This window comes from Centropristis striata, chromosome 3 (assembly GCF_030273125.1).
Source record: "Centropristis striata isolate RG_2023a ecotype Rhode Island chromosome 3, C.striata_1.0, whole genome shotgun sequence".
Taxonomy (NCBI): domain Eukaryota; kingdom Metazoa; phylum Chordata; class Actinopteri; order Perciformes; family Serranidae; genus Centropristis; species Centropristis striata.
Window position 1 is genome coordinate 31874271 of NC_081519.1, and position 19851 is coordinate 31894121.

General features: G+C 37.9%; 2 protein-coding genes across 2 annotated transcripts; both read left to right on the plus strand.

Moving 5' to 3' along the window:
- On the plus strand, positions 1 to 1716 carry LOC131968909 (uncharacterized). The gene is made up of 2 exons (XM_059329963.1): positions 1 to 383; positions 594 to 1716. Exons 1-2 carry the CDS (start codon positions 174 to 176, stop codon positions 1254 to 1256), a joined length of 873 nt encoding a protein of 290 aa, XP_059185946.1. The 5' UTR covers positions 1 to 173; the 3' UTR covers positions 1257 to 1716.
- A 3810-nt stretch (positions 1717 to 5526) lies between these two features.
- LOC131968738 (transcription factor 15-like) lies at positions 5527 to 8704 on the plus strand. Its single transcript, XM_059329738.1, has 2 exons — positions 5527 to 6168; positions 7578 to 8704. Exons 1-2 carry the CDS (start codon positions 5686 to 5688, stop codon positions 7641 to 7643), a joined length of 549 nt encoding a protein of 182 aa, XP_059185721.1. The 5' UTR covers positions 5527 to 5685; the 3' UTR covers positions 7644 to 8704.
- The last annotated feature ends 11147 nt before the right edge of the window (positions 8705 to 19851 follow it).

Genomic DNA, 19851 nt, shown 5'->3' on the forward strand with positions numbered 1-19851 from the left:
ACTTGCATTTTACAATATTCATTTAGTATACTTTATGTAAACAGTGACATTTTATCTTACTCAATTTTGTGTTTTGCATTACTATATGTCTTCCACATAGGACTGCAAGACAGCTTCACAGGGGTGGCAGAGGGCCCCTTTTCACACCCGAACAGGAGGAGGCTATTTGCACCATGGTCGTAGAAAACAATGCCATAAGACTAAGGGAGATACAGAGTGCCATTATAGAAGACAACAACATCTTTGATAACATCCAAACAGTCAGCATCTCAACCATTGACAGGGTGCTGAAAAGACACCAAATGAATATGAAGCAGCTGTACACCGTTCCATTTGAAAGAAATGACGAAAGAGTGAAGGACCTGCGCTACCAGTATGTACAGGTAAAACATGAATGAGCATGCAGCAACTGTACCTCACAGTAAACATGACAACATTGTATAGTGATATACAGTACAGTAATTGTGACTTTTACACATTTGCTATGGCTGTAGAAAAGAAGATGCAATATGTGCTGTATACATTTGATGTAACTGTTGCCCAAAATGAAAATGCATGTAATTCATTAAACTCTTTGTGTCTTCTGGATCTAGCGTATAATGGAACTGGAAGCAAGTGAACCACCGCACAGCTTCATCTACATGGATGAGGCTGGCTTCAACCTAACTAAACGCAGAAGGCGTGGTCGAAATATCATCGGCCACAGAGCTACAGCTGATGTGCCAGGCCAACGGGGCGGGAACATAACCATGGCTGCTGCTATCTCTGAGAATGGTGTGCTAACGCATATTCCCATTATTGGGCCATACAACACAGAGCATCTTGTCACCTTTTTAGACACACTCTACAGGGATCTCATCCCTGAAGAAGAGAGGGGCCAGACTGGAGATGACCTGCCAAAGTATGTGATTGTTTGGGACAATGTCAGTTTCCATCGCTCCAACATCATCAGGCAATGGTTTGCGGCCCACAACAGGATGCTGATGGAGTTCCTCTCACCCTACTCCCCATTCCTTAATCCCATTGAGGAATTTTTCTCAGCATGGAGATGGAAAGTATATGATCGCCAGCCACATACACAGATGACCCTTCTGGCTGCCATGGATGCAGCGTGTGATGACATCACAGCAGATGCCTGCAGAGGCTGGATAAGACACTCCAAAAGATTCTTTCCACGCTGCATCGCAAGAGAAAACATTTGTTGTGATGTGGATGAGAATTTGTGGCCCAACAGACAGGAACGTCAGGAGGTGTAGGACGATTGCACTGTAATTACGGCACTGCATGTACAGTTTTCCCTAAGGAGATTGTCCTATGTTTACATTTCTACTTTTGTTTTTGTTTTTTCTTTGTGCTATGCAGTGCTGTCTTTTCTTTTCTTTATCAGGAAAAAAATAAAAGCGTAAATGTGAATCTTGTCCAGTCTCTTTCAAACTCCACATACACTAAGGTGTAAACTACAATTTACAATAATTGTCATCAAAACTTTAGCCATAGTTTACATCAGAACATCCCTCCAGAGTACACTGTTATATTGACAACATGACTAAGCAATTTGACTGTCTTATCCGTACACAATGACACAAGGACTTGTCATTCTGATGCACTGACATGTTCATTGACACGGATATTTAGTTTTGAGAGATGAACTAAGGATTTTGAGCAAGAGAGTGGCTTTTGCAGGTCATCCATGGTGTTTTGCTATTTGTACAAATTGTTTTGAGAAATGCAGTTACTGTTTTGCAAATGTCGAGGATGATTTGAGAATTGTACCAAAGCGACTGAGAAAAACTGTAATGCTGGTAGGTGGGGGGACTTTGCCTTTTAATAAAGTGAAATATAAGGTTTAGCCCCCTCCCCAGTAATTTGCATAGTCATCATATTTGGGCATCTGGTAAGGATCCTCCCGGGCGCCTCCCGTTAGAGGTGTTCCGGGCATGTCCAACTGGTAGGAGGCCCCGGGGAAGACCCAGAACACGGTGGAGGGATTATATCTCTCTCCTGGCCTGGGAACACCTCGGGGTCCCCCAGGAGGAGCTGGACATTGTGGCTGGGGAGAGGGACGTCTGGAATGCCCTGCTTAGCCTGCTGCCCCCACGACCCGGCCCCGGATAAGAGGAGGAAAATGGATGGATGGATGGATGGATCATACTCATCATACAGCAGCCCTGCATTGGATCCTACCTTCACAAATGTTATCAAGAGGTGTCCTTCTAGAGCAGGGGTCGGCAACCTTTACGGGCAAAAGAGCCACTGTTGGCCGAAAAAAGTGAAAAATGTCGGAATGGAGCCACAAACCTTCTTTTAAGCCTTACAGTGACAATAAAACAGTCTAATTAGTCTAAACTAGCCTACCAGCTTTAGTAATAGGTTATAATGAGAATTTATTAATATGATTTTGTCAGAAAGCAATGAGAACCAAAGTGAAATTGAGAGGCTTGACACCTGACAAATATCTCAGGAGATTTGGGATTGAAAGCTAGCCAAGCAAGGGAAACTCTAAACTAGACTTGACTATGGAAAAAAATGTAGAGGTTAAGATGCCATGCCATAGACTTTAGTAAGCTATGACGCACATTTAAGTTGACCAAAAAGTTTTTAAAAAATGTTTCAATGCTGTACATAAACTGAACATTTTACAATTGAATACTAATTGCTTTGGGTCTACACCAATGTTAAAAAAAAAAAAAAATGTAAATAAATAACCGTTTTGTATGAATGTTTTGGTCACAGCCACATGGAGCCACTGCAGATGGCCTGAAGAGCTACATGTGGCTCTGGAGCCGCAGGTTGCCTACCCCTGTTCTAGAGGCTGTGTTACATTGGTGATATTTCTAATATTTAATTGCCTACCTTGAAAATGCTGTTGTAATTGACTGAATAAGTCTTAACAAGGGGTGCCTTATAAACTGCCAACTGAGTGCAAACATCAAACAAATTACAAGTGGCTCAAAACAAGGCTGAAGACTGGTTCTTGGTTGTTCTCCAAGAACTAGTGTTGTAGAAATGCATGGATGTCTCACCTGGTTAAGAGTCAAGGATAGACTATCTGCTAATGTACTAATATACCTGCATAAAATAATTAATACTCAGACTCCTAAATCTTTTTTATAATAATATAATTTACAGCTCAAATATTAATTCTTATAACACTCGAGGGGCAAATAGTGGACTGATTACTCTATCACTACCTAAAAACAGGTGGGAATAAAAATGTGGGCAGGTGATTTTTTTGTATTTGGATATCAGGATCAAGTGAGAAGAAAAAATAACTTAGAAAAATTATCCTGGCAAAACAGGCAGACCCACCTGTTCCAATGATGGAAAAAATAAATATTTTCCACCTGTTGTAAACAAAGAAAACAATTAAACTAAGATTTTTTTTTTTTTTTAAATGGATCACCTTTGAAGTTGTCAGTATTTTATAAGTGGATTGCACTTTGGAACAGTCTTCCAGGTGAGGTTGGTGAAATTAAAGAAAATTAAGAATCTATCTGATGTCAACACCTTAATTATATCGTAATTTTATTTGAGTGTGGTTGGGCTATGTGATACAAGACTGTATAATGTTTTCTTTTTCTTTTCTTTTTTTTCATTTTTATATATTTTTATAATGACTTGAGTTTGTAATGCCTGTGGACCCCAGGAAGATTAGCTGTCTTAGGATCCTTTTTAATAAACAAATAAACAAATCTGCATGTGAGGGTCACTATCAATCCAAGATGAATGTGTCAATGTGTCAACATGACAAGTGTCAGTTCTTAAACCTCTGAAGTCCAGGAGATTTTGGTTCAAATTTGTCAACTTCCTATGCATTAATTTCTGTCTCTGTTTAGCATATTTCAGAGATTTCAGTCTGTCCTTACATCACATGCATGGCTCCTTTTTCTCCACACAAATTTGGCTATCAGTCTGATTTTTCATTTTATTTTAAGTATAAGTATAAGTTTAAGTATAAAGCTGGCAGGAACAAACAAAAGACACAGGTTTCTATTGAAATGTACCATTTTATTTTTATTTTGTATTTTATTTTTTACCATTTATAGACACAAAAACAGCAGAAAAAATAAAAATAATAAAACTACAAAACAATCTATTTGCATGTAAATTAAAAATAGTAATAGTTTTCATTGTAGAAATAAAATTCACATTTTAAAAATGTTCTAGAAACATAAATGTCACACTGTGAAAGCTCCTATGATTGCACTTTCAACTGGCTTTCTCAGCTTGTCTACATATCATATATAAATATGTGTATTTTCAATAAATAGATGGACTCCAGAGGGTTGATAAAGGTGTCTGCCAGAGTGGCTTGTAGAACCTGATAATGTAATAACCCTGATAATGTAATAAAAATCTGCACTTGAGTCCATTGAAAATGTAATAAAACCTGATAATGTAATAACTTCCCGATAATGTAATAACCCTGATCATGTAATAAAAATCTGCACCCGAGTCCATTGAAAATGTAATAAAACCTGATAATGTAATAACTTCCCGATAATGTAATAAAGTGCATTTCCCAATAATGTAATACACTTTTTTTTTTTTTTTTTTACCAATAATGTAATAAAGTATAACATTAATGGAAGGTTTTTTATCAAATCTAAGATGGCGGAAAATCCAATATGGCCTAAAAACCCCATTGAGGATGCATTGAGCTCGGATTGGCCCAAGGGTTCCAGTGATACATCCTTTGTGAAAAACGGATGAACGGGTCAAAAGTTAATAAACATTCAACTTTGACCTGTTGGTGGCGCTAGAGCTCTTGAGCTAGAGTTGCCTACACAGTATCACCACTTGAACCCAAGTAATGGGTGGTCTGCTGTTCAATTATTACAATATTGGGGAATTATTACATTATCAGGACTTGTGAAATGAAGGCTAACCTGATAATGTAATAACCCCCCATTAATGTTATACTTTATTACATTATTGGTAAAAAAAAAAAGTGTATTACATTATTGGGAAATGCACTTTATTACATTATCGGGAAGTTATTACATTATCAGGTTTTATTAAATTTTCAATGGACTCAAGTGCAGATTTTTGTTACATTATTGGGGTTATTACATTATCGGGAATTTATTACATTATCAGGTTCTACAGGGTGGTCTGCTGTTAAATTATTACAATATTGGGGAATTATTACATTATCAGGACTTGTGAAATGAAGGCTAACCTGATAATGTAATAACCTCCCATTAATGTTATACTTTATTACATTATTGGTAAAAAGTGTATTACATTATTGGGAAATGCACTTTATTACATTTAAAGGGAAGTTATTACATTATCAGGTTTTATTACATTTTCAATGGACTCAAGTGCAGATTTTTATTACATTATCAGGAATTTATTACATTATCAGGTTCTACATGGCTCATTTTGGTCAAGGTGTCCACATCTTGCTCAAGTCAACTGGTGCCTCTGACCTTTAGGACCAAAACATTCGGGAGCATGGGATCCACCCTCCCCTTACTGGAGCTATAAGAGCCCTCCCTGACACGATCACTATCACACTGACTGGACCATCCTATGGGGAGGTGTCACAACAAACTGGGGACTTCAGCCGTCCAAACATTGGAGTTACAGCGACTTTTACGCACGGCTCTTCTATGCATGAAGCTGTTTTATACTTGAACATAAGGGACTGGCTCTCCCCTGGCACACACTTACCTACATATGATGGCTTTTACAATGCTGAGGCCGGTATCGACGCATCCCTTCTCTTACCCCGCTAACCTGACCTTGATGTCGGACGATGAGGAGGGGAACCGCAGCGAGAGCGACGGCAGCACCGACCAGGGCTACGGCTGCTGCGGGGTTCCGGGGGACAGTTACCGGCTGGAGTCCGGCGGCGTGGTGCGGCACCGGAACGCAGCTAACGCCAGGGAGAGACACCGGACCCAGAACGTCAACACGGCCTTCACGGCGCTGCGGACACTCATCCCCACAGAGCCGGTGGACAGAAAACTCTCCAAGATCGAGACGCTGCGCCTGGCATCCAGCTATATCTCCCACCTGGCTAACGTGCTGGTGGTCGGGGACGGCAGGGCGGACGGACAGCCGTGTCTCACTGCTGTCTACAAGGAGGTGAAGGGCAGTAGAGAGGGAAAACAGCCCCGAAATATCTGCACATTCTGCCTCAGCAACCAACGGAAAGGGGTAAATCTTCCTTAAATGTGCATTTAGACGCACAGGAAATCATAATGTTAAAATGTCTTTCTCAATGGCAGGCTTAATTTAGATTTCTTATCCCCAATGTCTACTGTTTAATAGAGTTTATAACGAAAAGACCATGCAAAGCTACTAACAAAACATTTTAAACTTTTATAAAATAACTAACTTTTATAAAATGTATTAAAATAACCTACATAATTACTTATTGAGGAAGTTTTACTATCATTCATGAATGAAGGAAGGTGCACCATGGTTTAGACTTTACAGTGTCCCACATTAGCCAAATGACTGTCCCACATTAGGAAGCTGCACATTTTCTCAGATAGTTTGGCACTAAGGCTATGACACTGATATCTATATAATTTATTTTATGAATGTGTTATATGCATTTTCTCTTTTGATTTGATTAGGACACCCCCTGATGGTTTCTAAATTGTATTGGGTGTGGATTTAATGTGTTGCCTTCACATCGTAATATTCTACAGAAGTCTGAAAAGCAAAAAATTTCCCACATTAGGGTAATCCACCCTACGTCCGCTTGTTATTGTTATTCAAGCATTATAAATCCCTGTAAAACACGTGGTGATCAGGGATCAGAGTGTGTTTTTCCAAGTGCAAAATTCAGGGAGGGATCATATAAATAAATCGTTGTTGATTGATCATGTGTGTGCCTAATGCCGAATAAAAGCATGATATTTCTGAAAGGATACTCAGTGATGGATAACAGTGTGTAGGCTACATCTTTGTGGATAGGCGAATGACCATAAAAGGGGAAAGTGTATTAATGAGGTCAGCATGAATAAATAAACGAAGGTCGGTGCGTTAATAACGCCAGTTACATTTTAAAACGACGTATTCATATTCATGATTTTAGTATTGGGTTGAAAAAAAAAAAAAACAGCTTCTCCTGGCCAGTATGGAAGCAGTATTCACTTTAGTCATATAGGCTTTGTATGAAAGTGTATGCTATTTTTTCCAATATTGGTACATTTTACACAAGGCATTTAAATTCATTAGGAAAACAGTTGTCCATCTTTTTCTATTCTATAAAAGTACTGAGTTTAAGTAAATGTACATCAGGACTTTTTCATCAGTTCATCAAATTGTTTGAGTGGAATGAGTCTGTTCCCTGCTGGGAGGTCGGAGGTCATATGGCACTGTGGGGCTGGAATGAGCTGCAAACACTCTGTTGGGATTTAATTTATTTATTGGTACCATATCACTCAGTTTATAGAGATATCCTTTAAAGGAAAACTGTGTTTGCATCCATTTTAGACAGCTGTGTCATTGCACTAAACCTATTAATATGCACTTAGGAAAGCATGTCAGAACATCCAAAGTCAAAAATATCCTAATGGAATTACAGTGACAGTTATTTCTCTCTTTGTTTACAGGTGAAAGACAGACGTGGCTGTATGAAAATGCATGGAAGCAGTGCAAGACAAATAAGTGGCCGATGAAGATGTCAGAGTGGGAGTGGATCTACTCTAAAAGCAGACTTCAGGGAAACCTCTAACAACCAGAGTGAGGAAGCATCTCAGTCTTTGAGGACGACTCTGACTTTTTGGTTTGGCTCATTGGTCACTTTACCCATAATCCAGCACACCAGCTCATGTCATAGAGGAATACTGTTGAAGTGATACAATTAGAGTGTAAAGCTGCTATATGGTCATGATGTTATTTTCATTTTAATGACAAACATGTTCAACCAATTGGTAAAATAGACTTTCTGTGGAACTCAATAGCTATCTTTTGGTAGCAGAATATTTATTAATCTGGGTCAGAATTATGTTCTTATTTACATAGGAAGTGAGTGAAGTCAGACAAGTTTTTGCATTGTTTGTTTGTACTTTACAGCTGTTTGAAAGCAATCCATAAAGTATACAACATCACTCACTCTGCATTTCTAAAAGGTTTATTAAGAGGCAGCATGTATTATGCAAAGTGCTTTAAGGTCTTAATACTTAAAGGCACAATCTATTATCCAAATGTAAGTAAAAGCATGGTTTTGCCATTCCAATATAAAAAGGGATTGTAACGAGCTAGCATTTTTTAGACAATCTCAAAATACTTTATAAACTGAAAACAGATAACTCAATTCATGACAAAGTATGGAGCTGGTTAAGGTTTTATACATCAATTATGTCTGTAGTCACATGTTTGAAAATACCAAAGCCTTAGCATGAGTGCTGGACAGCTTGACCCACAGAGACACAGACATGCTCGAGGTGCCTATCTTCTTATATTCTGTATTAGGTAAGGTACTAATGAGACAAACACCAATGAAAGTTTGCATCGTAGATGAAACTAAGAGTAGGATTCTGGGTAGCTTTGCTCACAGACACACTTGTAGCCTACAGCAGAGCAGTTTCAGGAATCATATGTGAAAGGACTGTCCACTCTATCACATAAGCTGGTGTTGTGTAGTTTTGTGCAAGGACATATTTGTGGAACACTATTATGTTTGCTTTTCCATTACATGTTGTAATCTACTTTGAAATTAAATTTATTTTTACATAGATGTGGCTCTCTTGTTTGCCTTCATAATGGTTTTAAAATGGGTATTTTCCTTTAATATCGTACATGATTCATTTAATTAGTTTTAGTGGCATATTTTGCCATATTTTGAATTATGGTCCTGCAACAAAGCTGTTCAAAATGTTTAATTTGAACTTGTCCAGTTTTTTCTTGTTTTTTTAATTTTTTTTTTTTATAGCATCACATTGAGGGTTCACTTAATTTGCCAAAAAAACAAACAAACAATTAACATAACTGGATAATTTCTCTACTTTTTAAATCATTTCCTCGTGATATGTAGTCATGTAGTTTTGCATTTATTTATCCATTATAAAAAATTGGATTTAGATTTCCAATACAATATATCCATAACATCCCCATTACACTCCACCAATCACACATGCTATTAGAGGAATTACTTCTAATGAAGAAATAGTCCCTATAAAAAGTGTTGACAGTGTGTTCTGTGGACTTTCCCACAGAGCTACTGTATTTGGATGGAAGCAGAAATCTGATAGCCCGATATTTTAAAACCTAAATAACTAAAACCAAAACTATCTGCAAGGCTACACTGTAGAAAAATCCCTGTTGTTTTTACGGTAAAAAAACGGCAGCTATGGTTTCCAGAACTTTACCATAATAAATACAGCAGAACTTTTTTAATATTATGGTAAAAAGATGTTGGTACTCTTGATTTCACGTTTAACATTGCCATTTTATTCCATTTTTTACCATATAAATAAAAAGTTTTTCCATCAAAAGAAACACTTTTTGGCCATATAATTGACAAGAAAATGCTTTATAAATGCCGCATAAATGAAAGAACATTTGTATTAGTGTCATGGTTCAGCAGTTTTTCACCGTAAAATCTACAGACATTTTTTACAGTGTAGTTACTTCAGTGGGTAAGTCATGTAATGTAATGTAATGAGATGTAATGTAATTTGTGTGAACAAATGTACCACTAAATAGGTTCCCCATATTAAAAAAAAAAAGTGAAACTGCACATAGAGTTAATATAAATATAAGACAGCTGGAGGACAAAGAACAAACCACTTAACCATTACTGGCATCTTCTGCCTGTAACCACCCAGAGGAGGAAACCTATATGGGGAATTCCACTGAGGGTTTACCCTCTCCGTCTGAGTAATGCCAAGGAATCTCAACAGAGGAAGTAATCAATCTCCGCCTCAGTGGGTTCTCTCTGAAATAGTTGTATCCAGCAGTATCTGACCACAGAGAGCGGTGGTAGGTGCACTGTGCCAGTAGGGAAGGCATGAATCAGAGTCAACTCTGGGAAAAGGTAAAGGCAAAACAGGAAAGACAAAAATTAGTGTTGTTGGATCTATTGTGGTGACTGATGATTACTCATGGGGACCATCAGTGAGTGTAGCACATTACTGGAGCCATGCCAGCAAGATCAACCACAGAGACAAAGAAGCAGAGTTCAAGCTTTGGTGTTTCAGCTGAAAAATCATTTATAAGACCTCACATATCTACATTATCATGTTTTCCTATTTGGTTTGCCTGAGTGCAACTAAATCTGGAGTAGCTAATTTTCTTATTTCATGGAAAACAATATTCGAAGTTTTGAACATTTGGAACTTGTATGAATAGGTTACAGAAATCCGAGGACTGATCTTTGGCATGACTCTGCTCTAGTAGTAAATCTCCCGGGTTAGGATCCACATGTGGTGTTGATCAGTCACAGCTAATATCACCTAGCACCCCGTGTCCAGAAAAACACAGCTGCTGATGAATTTATGTTATAGTATCAGTGTTCACGCAGTGACAGATAGAAATCCAGTTTTTTATTTGAATGTACAAAAAGTAACAAAAAGTGGTTGGGATGAATGCCAACAGATTGAATTGAATACTCAACTGCACTGTATTGCCTTACAACAATCACTATTGTGGTGAAAATTAAAGTAGAAGAGAGTAGCTGTGATGGTTTACCTCATCCAAGCAAATGTGAAGTCTCTACAAACTGTTTTTCATAGTGAAATTAACTGTAAAATGGAAAACACTACACTATTTCTTGGGGAAAAAAGTGGAGGCGAGGTTAAACAAATGCAGAGAGTTAGGTGAAAATATTGACACCACTCTGGTTGAAGCCAGCAGCGGGAAACAGCTAGCCTGGCTGTGTCCAAAGATAACACTGTTTCCACTACCAGGCACTACCCGGAATGAGGCGGGTCTCACTTGCCGAAACGCCCCTAATTTGAATACGAGTAGTCCGGATCAGGAGTTTGTCTGGATTTTTTTAGTCCCTGTGGAAGAGCAGGGTCTTTTTTCTCATAGATATGTTTTTTCTCCCCTGAAAACAGCCTGGTTACTGATTGGATAGATCGCTAAGCAGGATGTGACGTAGTACTCTACACGACAACAACACACGCCATTTGTAAAAGCCAGCAAAGCAGTTTTCCCAATTTAATGACTTTGTAGCTAAATTTAGCAACTTTTCAGACCCCCTTAGCGACTATTTTTCAAGAAAGCAACTGGAGACAAATCCAGCGACTCCTTCTTACTCTTCTTAAAGAGCCGCTAACGAGCCGGAGGACGGCCTATTAAGAAGAGCCGCAGTTAGCTAGAGTTAGCTAGTTAGTGAGATGTTCACTTAGCGATCTCTGTTTGTTTACAACAAGCACCAGACACTCAGTTAGCGATGTCTTTAAATCACAATCACTATGTTTATGATCAGCGGAGACTCTGTGCATAATTACCCATGCTGCTTTCACCTGCTGACGTTGTGCACAGTTAGCGACGGCGAAAACCATACGTCACCTCCAGAGTCTCTAAATCCCTCTGGAGGCTAACTTGTAGTGGAGCCATGCAGAGTGAGCGGACTTTTGAGAGGGTGTGGCCTGAGACTTTCCTGGTGGGTTATGTTGAGACTACCATATCCATGTACACTACAATACTTTATGATACCATGGGCCTCTAGATTTCTGCCATAACCATTCCTTACAAAAGCACTCAAAAGTGACTCATTATGACAGTGTGTGCTGCAACAGCCGAGTCAAAGCGAACCATGAGATTTATAGTAGATTTTGACAATACAGTAATGACTAAACTGAATCCTTTAAATCACCCCTGAAGTGATGTTTGGAGGTACACCCTTCTGGAAGAAAGTTATTGCACTGGCTGTCCTCTGGGGCAGCACAAATAACTGCACACTTGCATAAAGCATCCCAACCCTCTAGTTTCCCTGCACCTGCCTGTGTTAAAGCCTAATTAGAAGCTGCTGTGAGAGCTTATCCTGCAGCTCCGAAGGCCCAGTGGAGCCCTGCTCAATGGCTCCCTGAGGCCCTCCTAGGCAGGAAGATGTCATAGAGGAACAGGAAGGAAAAGGCCTGAGTGTTCGACCTTGCTGAGGCCCTCCCTTTGGGGCCCTGGGCTCTGGTCAGTGCCAGCTTTGACATCAATTGGGGCCCAGATGATCCACAGTGCTCAGCTGATGCTTATTATAATTCCTGGGTGGGAAAAATGGTGGAACCAAAGAGTCACATTAAACATGCCATAAAATTATTTAAAATGTTATTTAGATAAAGTATAAGTATGTTCTGCATGCTTACTGTTAGTATAAGTATGTTCTGCATACTTACTAGTCATTATTTCTACTACTCCTCTGATGTATGACAACCATAGAGTGAAAAAAACAAACATGTTTGAACTGAAAAAGCTGAATCGTTGCATTAGTGAATGTAGATCAGTCAGTGTCTTTGACTAAAAATTAGGTTTAAAGTAGCATTGTTGTCCAAAAAAATTGAATCTTATCTAGGATGGTGAAGGCAGAGATAATACAGAAAAGAACCGAATTCATATCTTTTGTATGCTATTGGCATGCTTTATATATACAAGAGATATAAATGACAGTGTGGAGCACCCCCCTCTGACTAGTGTGGTTTCTTATTAAAGTTAGTGATATCCCTGTGCAAGACAGTATGAAGTTCCATCTGAACATAAATTAACATGTTCAAGTCATCAGCAGTGCTTTCCCCATCTTCAGCCCCATCTGGTAAGCATTAGTGGAGGATACCATGGGGCAAATAGGAAGGGCTATGGTTGTGATACAGTTCCCCTCCACTACACTTAGCCCTAAACAGTCCCTTATGGTGCTATAGCTCAACTGTTTGACAGGCCAGACACCTTCCGCCCCCTCACCGCCTCTTGTTCAACCCGTTAAACCCTATAGTTTCCCAGCCACCGGACTGTCAGAGTAATGGCCATCTGACACGCGCTGCATGCCCTTTCATTACAACGGCCTTGGATCGTCCGCTTCCGATTTTTACGATTGTTTTCCACTGATGGGTGGAGTGGGAGAGCAAGGAGCAGTCCAGTCTTCAGTCAGACACTGTATGCGTGTCTGTGCCTGTGTATGTACTTGTACATAGAGATCAATTGATAAAACTACTTGAAATCCGATATTAATACATATTTATTTTAGAACCTGGTCTCACAGGAATCCGTGAAATAGCCACAGACTAGCTTAACTCAAAATCCGTGGAATAACCACAGAGTCACTGAAATTTTGATCACATTTCTAGCGAGAAATATGTATTTTATTTTCTAAATATTCACTCAGTGAATGTACATAATCACTTTGTATGTTGGAATAGCCACGGGATATGACTGTCATTAACTTGCATTGTAGCGAAATCCGTGTCAGTTTCACGGAAATTTGAGTGATTCCGTGGCTATTCCACGGATTTTGAGTTAAGCAAATCCGTGGCTATTTCACGGATTCCTGTGAGACCATGTTGTTATTTTAGGTGATGGCACATTTGTAAAATGAATTACTTTCGACAGGTTTGCTTGTAAAAAGATCACCCCATTACAGGATATCTGAAAATGTAAGTCCACAGGAAATGTAAGTGGGCACTGTCAGCTGTGCAAAGTCAGTGTCTGTTGCATTTGTCAATGGCTGCTGAAATGTTCATGCTCAACAAGAGCTGCAAACTTCATATCAAGGGGAACTATAGCAGCAGTATGATGCTGTCGCACTAAAGCCCAGCAAACACTGCATGGATTCAGCTCTACAAATTTTAGTTTTTAGTTCTCAGCCAGATCACCTGTCATTTGACGTGCAGTTTGAGGAGGGTAACTTGTTGCAGGGCAGGGGCATTACGTGAAGAGGTTCAAATCACACAGAACCATGAGAGAGAGAGAGAGAGAGATAGATAGAGAGAGAGAGAGAGAGAGAGAGAGAGAGAGAGAGAGAGATACAAAGCACTCAATCAGCACATTCACTTCCTCAACACATACATGGTTGTTGTTGTTGCTGAGAGAAAGAAAATGTCTCTACTCTAATATATAAGGAAAAGAAAATCAGGTAGACAGGCAGGCAGTTAGCTAAATTAGCTAGACTATGTGTCTATGTGCATAATATCCAGACAGATAATAATGTAGCCTAAATTAACGTGATTGTATACATGCAGTAAGGCTGTGGGTGTACTAATATAGCGTCATCTTGTTTATTTTGTTCCCTTTTCGACAGTTTATTGTATTTTTTTCATGTGACTTTTGTTTGTTTACTTGAGACCAAAATAACTTAGATTTTAAGTTAAATTTGTGCACTGCAAAAAAGGTGTCTAAAAACACTAAATCTGAGGGAAATGATCTTGTTGCATGGACAGATAATTTCACTTGACAAGATTTCTTAAATTAAGATTATTAAATCTTGAAATAAGCATGTTGAACACTTAAAATAAGAAATTAACTCTTAAAACAAGATAAATTATGTAACACTGCTAAATCTACAAATAATTGTCAGGTCACTCTGCTCGGGCCAGTTCATCGCTGCTTGCAGCTTGAATTGATCTTGTTTTAAGAGTTAATTTCTTATCTTAAGCGTTCAACATGCTTATTTCTAGATCTTATTAAGAAATCTTGTCAAGTGAAATTTTCAACATTACATGCAACAAGATAATTTCCCTCAGATTTAGTGTTTTTATCTTGTTTTTAGACACACCTTTTTTGCAGTGTGATTTTTACAAATACTCAAAAAAATATTTTTGATATGATCTTAACATTTAAAACTTTCCATCTTTACATTACTGTATATCAGAGGTTGGACACTGCAGGGCCAAAATCACTGACATATCAGTCTAGCAGAGCAGATGAGTGTTTGGGCGAGTGTTGTGTATGGGTTGACACACTCTCCTCTCAGCAGCGGACCCTCTCGGGACTATTGTTTCCCTCCTAGCATGCGGCGGGAGGAAGTGGTGGATTGACCTGAAACGTTCGTACAGACAATATCAGTCAACCAGGGCTGGGCTCTGATTGCTTTCTGCTTGGCTCCTGCTTGCACTCTACCTCAGTCTAAGGGCGGCGGTCCTTAATGAAGAGGTGAAAGGTCACTAATGTAAGACCTGATGTCACCCCCTGTAAAAATAATACTACAATATGTCTGTACATACTGCAGTGAAGGAGGAAAGAGGCAGACTTCCGCAGCAGCCTGACGTCTATCACAGCCACAAAATTGACCTCAGTTAAGACATCATGTTTGTTTTCTTCACTTTATCTTTACCTAGTGAATTATTTTACTGAAAAAATACTATTTAAAAAACAAATCTACACTGTAAAACTTTTTATTGTAAAATTACAGTAAATTACTGGCAGCAGTTTCACCAGTAAGTTGCTGTAAAATTTACAGTACATCTACTGTATTATAGAAATACAGGTCCGTTTACTGACAAACTGTCTTGTAACGAAGAAAAAAAATAGCGTGACGTTTAGATGTTTAACTCTAAATTATGTTACAACTAATCCATGAAAACTCTATATTAGTATTACTGTAGTATTTCAGCCCAGACAAAAATGAAATAAAGTAAAACTTTTCTTCTTTGAGAAAATAACGGTTTTATTTTCCCAACATGCTCAGCTGAAAACCGTAAATTCCTGTAAAAATATAATTTTGACCGTTGGAATGCCTGAGCAATCATGATAACTCCCACAATGCATTGTTTTCACAGCAATATACTGTACAATCATAATACAGTAAGTTACTGTTAGAATTTGACTTTAAATTTACAGCAAAGTCTTACAGTGTACTAACTTGAACCACTTTTACCAACAATGAAGCTGAATTTTTAGAAAGGCTAATACATTCACATCCTGTTTTTCCAACATTTAATCAAACTGCACTGTGCACTTCCCTTCAAACCCAGACTTTGTGGCATAATAATCACTGGTAGCCTGTGTTTGGCAGAGATTCATAGGAGATAAATGTCCCCTCGATCCAGAAAAACACACACAAAGCGTCATATATTAAGGTTTGACGTTGCAAGGAAAAATCTCTGCTAGGTACAAGGAAGCTTGTGGAACTGCATTTTAACAAGACATGAAGTATGATCTTGGAACCAATAAATGCAATTGTTCCCTGTTCAGAGCCTCCTGTAACCAGGAGATGGATGCAAGGAAAAATATACGTCTGAAAACTTTGAACCAGTTTCAACACCCACAGCAATTGTTAAGAGGATATCCTCAATCAAGGCCCAAAGAGCACAATGAACAGTGTCACTGACAGAAACCCTCTGCCCCCAACAACCTCCTCGACCTGTGTGTTTTCCTGCATCAACTTTGTTTCCCATTGAATTATACTAAAGGCTGACATTTTAAACATGTATGAAAATGGCTGAGTTGTTGCTGGCATTATATGGGGCAAAACTTGCCATGTTTTGGATATTACTACACTCAAACAAACAATCACAATAACCTGTTATTTTTACAAGATTTGTTGATGGGCCCTTGTTTTCAACCACCTCCTCTTTGCCACTGTGCACACAGTGACTTTTTGATCCAACAGCCTTTCTGAAATATTACCTGCCCCGAGATTTTCTTTGTGTCAATTGATAGGACTATTTTCAATTAAAATCAACTTCATTTTGAAACATGCACCATGCAAGCAGAATATACAGGATACAGAATAATATACGTTGTAGCCCTTATGTAGTCAGTTATGCAGGGCCTGTCTTCATGTTCAACTTAAGTTTTGCAAAGTGCAAAACAAAATTGCAATCCAGTAAAGTTTAGTTTGTCACCCACATTGCCAAGTTGGTAATCTAGTCACTGTTTTATAATGAGACTTAACCCTTTATCGGGTGAAGAACTATATTCGGTAACTTCAGTGGATATCAAAACTGTCTCTCTGTTTGACGACACCATGACATTTGACCAATCAGTATGATAATAATATATGTGGCAAATCTACAAGAAAAAAAGTTACAGATGTAAGACATTTAAAGTGGAAAATCTGCGGGAAAAAAGTCGCAGATTTACGAGAAAAAAGTATATTCAATATTCTCTAGGGTTGAAATTTGGAATTTGGAAGTATTTCAATGAGTGCTCTATTAAAGGTTAATGAAGAGGTTTCAGGCTGCGTATGAAAAAAGTTGAATTATGAGTTTATTCTACAATTTTTTTACTTTATTGTAAAATAAAGCCAGAATTTGACCCCACATCAACATTGTGTGCATAATTAATTCCTATAACAACGAACAAACTACAAAAACACATAATGACACGAGTAGTAGTAGTAATATTTAATTTTTAAGAACAAAATATGGTTAAGTAAGAAATCTAGGTAAGAACCTGAGTAGGACCATACAGGGTCATAAAACCACATTATGTTAAAGTAAGTCTATAAACATGTATTAAGACATGATTATAGCTAATAAGGCAGTCCCAGAGCACTAAGAACCATGATTGGCAAAGCCTATATTATATATTATCCCTGTATGCTGCACTGTTGTATAGTACTGTGTGTTGTGAATGCATGTTTCTACAAGTATTTGATGAAAGATAAGCAGACTCAAGCAGTGTGTATTGTTTTTGAAGGTTGGGGCGCCCCCTTTTGGACATAGTACAGATTTCTTTTTAAATGTTTTTTTTCTTTCTTTCTAGAACTTTCTTTCTTAATAATGATTAATAATAATCATTAGTAATAATTATTTTAAAATTCAAACAGTTCTCTTTTTTGGATTTCTTAAACTATTGTCACCCCTCTGAAACTGGAATTATAACGACATCTAAAGATGTATAAATAACCATGTTCTCACCCATGATTCATGCAGCCATCCTGTTTGCCAGGCAGTAACAAGGTGTGCATTTGCTCAGAATCTGACTACTCATTTTGTTTTTTTTTAAAGATTCCGTGCTTTAATTTAAAGCTCTATTAGCCTAGGCACTTAATGTGAAAAGTATAATATGTAACTTTTTCACATCAAAATGTGTAAAAAAATATTAGACCTGTGTTATATCTTTTGTTGAGTTGTGAACTTAAATAATCCAAAATGTATCAAGCAATTTTCCAACCCAAAGAAATCTTTAATTTTTATCATGTCACACCTGCCTGGCATTGGGCTCATATCCCCTTTGTGCATCCTTATGCAATAGTGAAAATGAAACATCTGTTTTTATTATGCCCTATCACAAAATGTTTTATATATATATATATATATATATATATATATATATATATATATATATATATGTTTAGACTTATCTGTTTCAGACCCCAGAAACATAATAATACTTTTGGGTAAATATCATATTCATTGTGCAAAGTGGAGAAATCCTAAACCCTCCTCTGGTTTTATTAATTAATTTAAATTATTTTTCTTATCCCTTAAAAAGGTAAAAAGCAAATATGCCATTAAATTAAGTCTGGACTTTGCCCGTCTCCTGATGTTCTGAATTATAACTTATTTTAATTTTATTATTTTGCTGTTCTGTTTTTTTTTTGTACTAATTGCCGAATAATATGTGTCTTTTTGTTTCTTGAAACCCTTAATTCCCTTTTTTTGCACTTTCATTTGTATTATTACTAATTTTATCCTCATTGAGGGTTTGTATGGTATTTTCAATTGTTCAATAAAAAAAAAACCCTTTGTGCATGTGTCAACTGCCAGTTTTTAAGCCATGTGTGTATGACACTCTTTTTAGATCTTGGTTGTTTTTAACTCTATATTTTAAATTGATGAAGGATTTTAATCGTGTGGTGTTTGAAGTCATAAGAGAAACATGCTTGGCAGCAAGCAAACATTATTGGCAACTTGGTTTGCAGCCCATTCAGGAAATACTGTCAGTGGTGTAGTGGTCGTTGATAAGGGGAGTGTACTATTACATAGAAGGGTAGGTTTACAAGGAGGAAGTGGGTGTACTCCTTCATATTCTAATGGCTTTTGGGCTGGTATGTAAACTGCCATAAAAAGAGTATGCCTGCATATACCCTCTACGACACCACTGCAGAGAACTGTGATTTGTAAAATGAAACTGCTTTATTCAGTGTTTTTAAATGTTTAAATCAACAGTTTTTATTGTTTTGGAGAGCTTAAAAACCAATGAACACTTAAGAAAATCTTAGAAGTTGACTGCAATGACGCCAGTGGTAGTGATGACAACAACTCCCATGATTCCACACTATTTCACAACATCACCAAACTCTGTCTCTTGTTGTTTTGACTGAGAGACCCCTACCAGCACAAAATTACATTTTGTCTCATCTTTAATCTTTTGATCTGCAAAATTGCCTCAGAGGGCACATATTTAGAAATGAAAAGAGCTAGGCTACTGATAGCTAAATAGCAAATATTGACTTTATATTTTAAGGAAGCAGTGACAGGTTTTCCAGTTCCTTTTATTCCCGACCATTTCCCTGTAACACAGGTAAGTGGTCAGTAGAGGTGATTGATTCTGTGACTGTGGTCATATGAATGCTCAATCTGTAGACAACTGGACCAGGTTTTGCTATCAGAAGTGTTCTGGTTTCTGTCTGTTGTCTGAGTAGTATTGAACAATCATGTTTGAGCAGGCTTTGTAGAGAGCAAAAGAGTTGGAACCCATCATCTGACCACAATTTAGTTTTTCATTAATATGGTCATAGCTGTCATCTCATAACTACAACCTCAAGTTGCTAAACAGACTGTAAACAATGACCAGCGCAAATAAGAGATACGGCTCTGATTATGGGATATCCAGACAACCACTGGTTACATCAGGACCCAAATTGCTGTCAGACCAGTAGCCAATGGGTTGGCAGGGTTCAAATCCTTCTGTTGAATCCTGTTGAAACCAAATTGTTGATGCCTCTGCAGTATGCCAGTTTTGTCTTTCAGCTTTTATATTTTGTTTTCAGTGAATAAACATTTT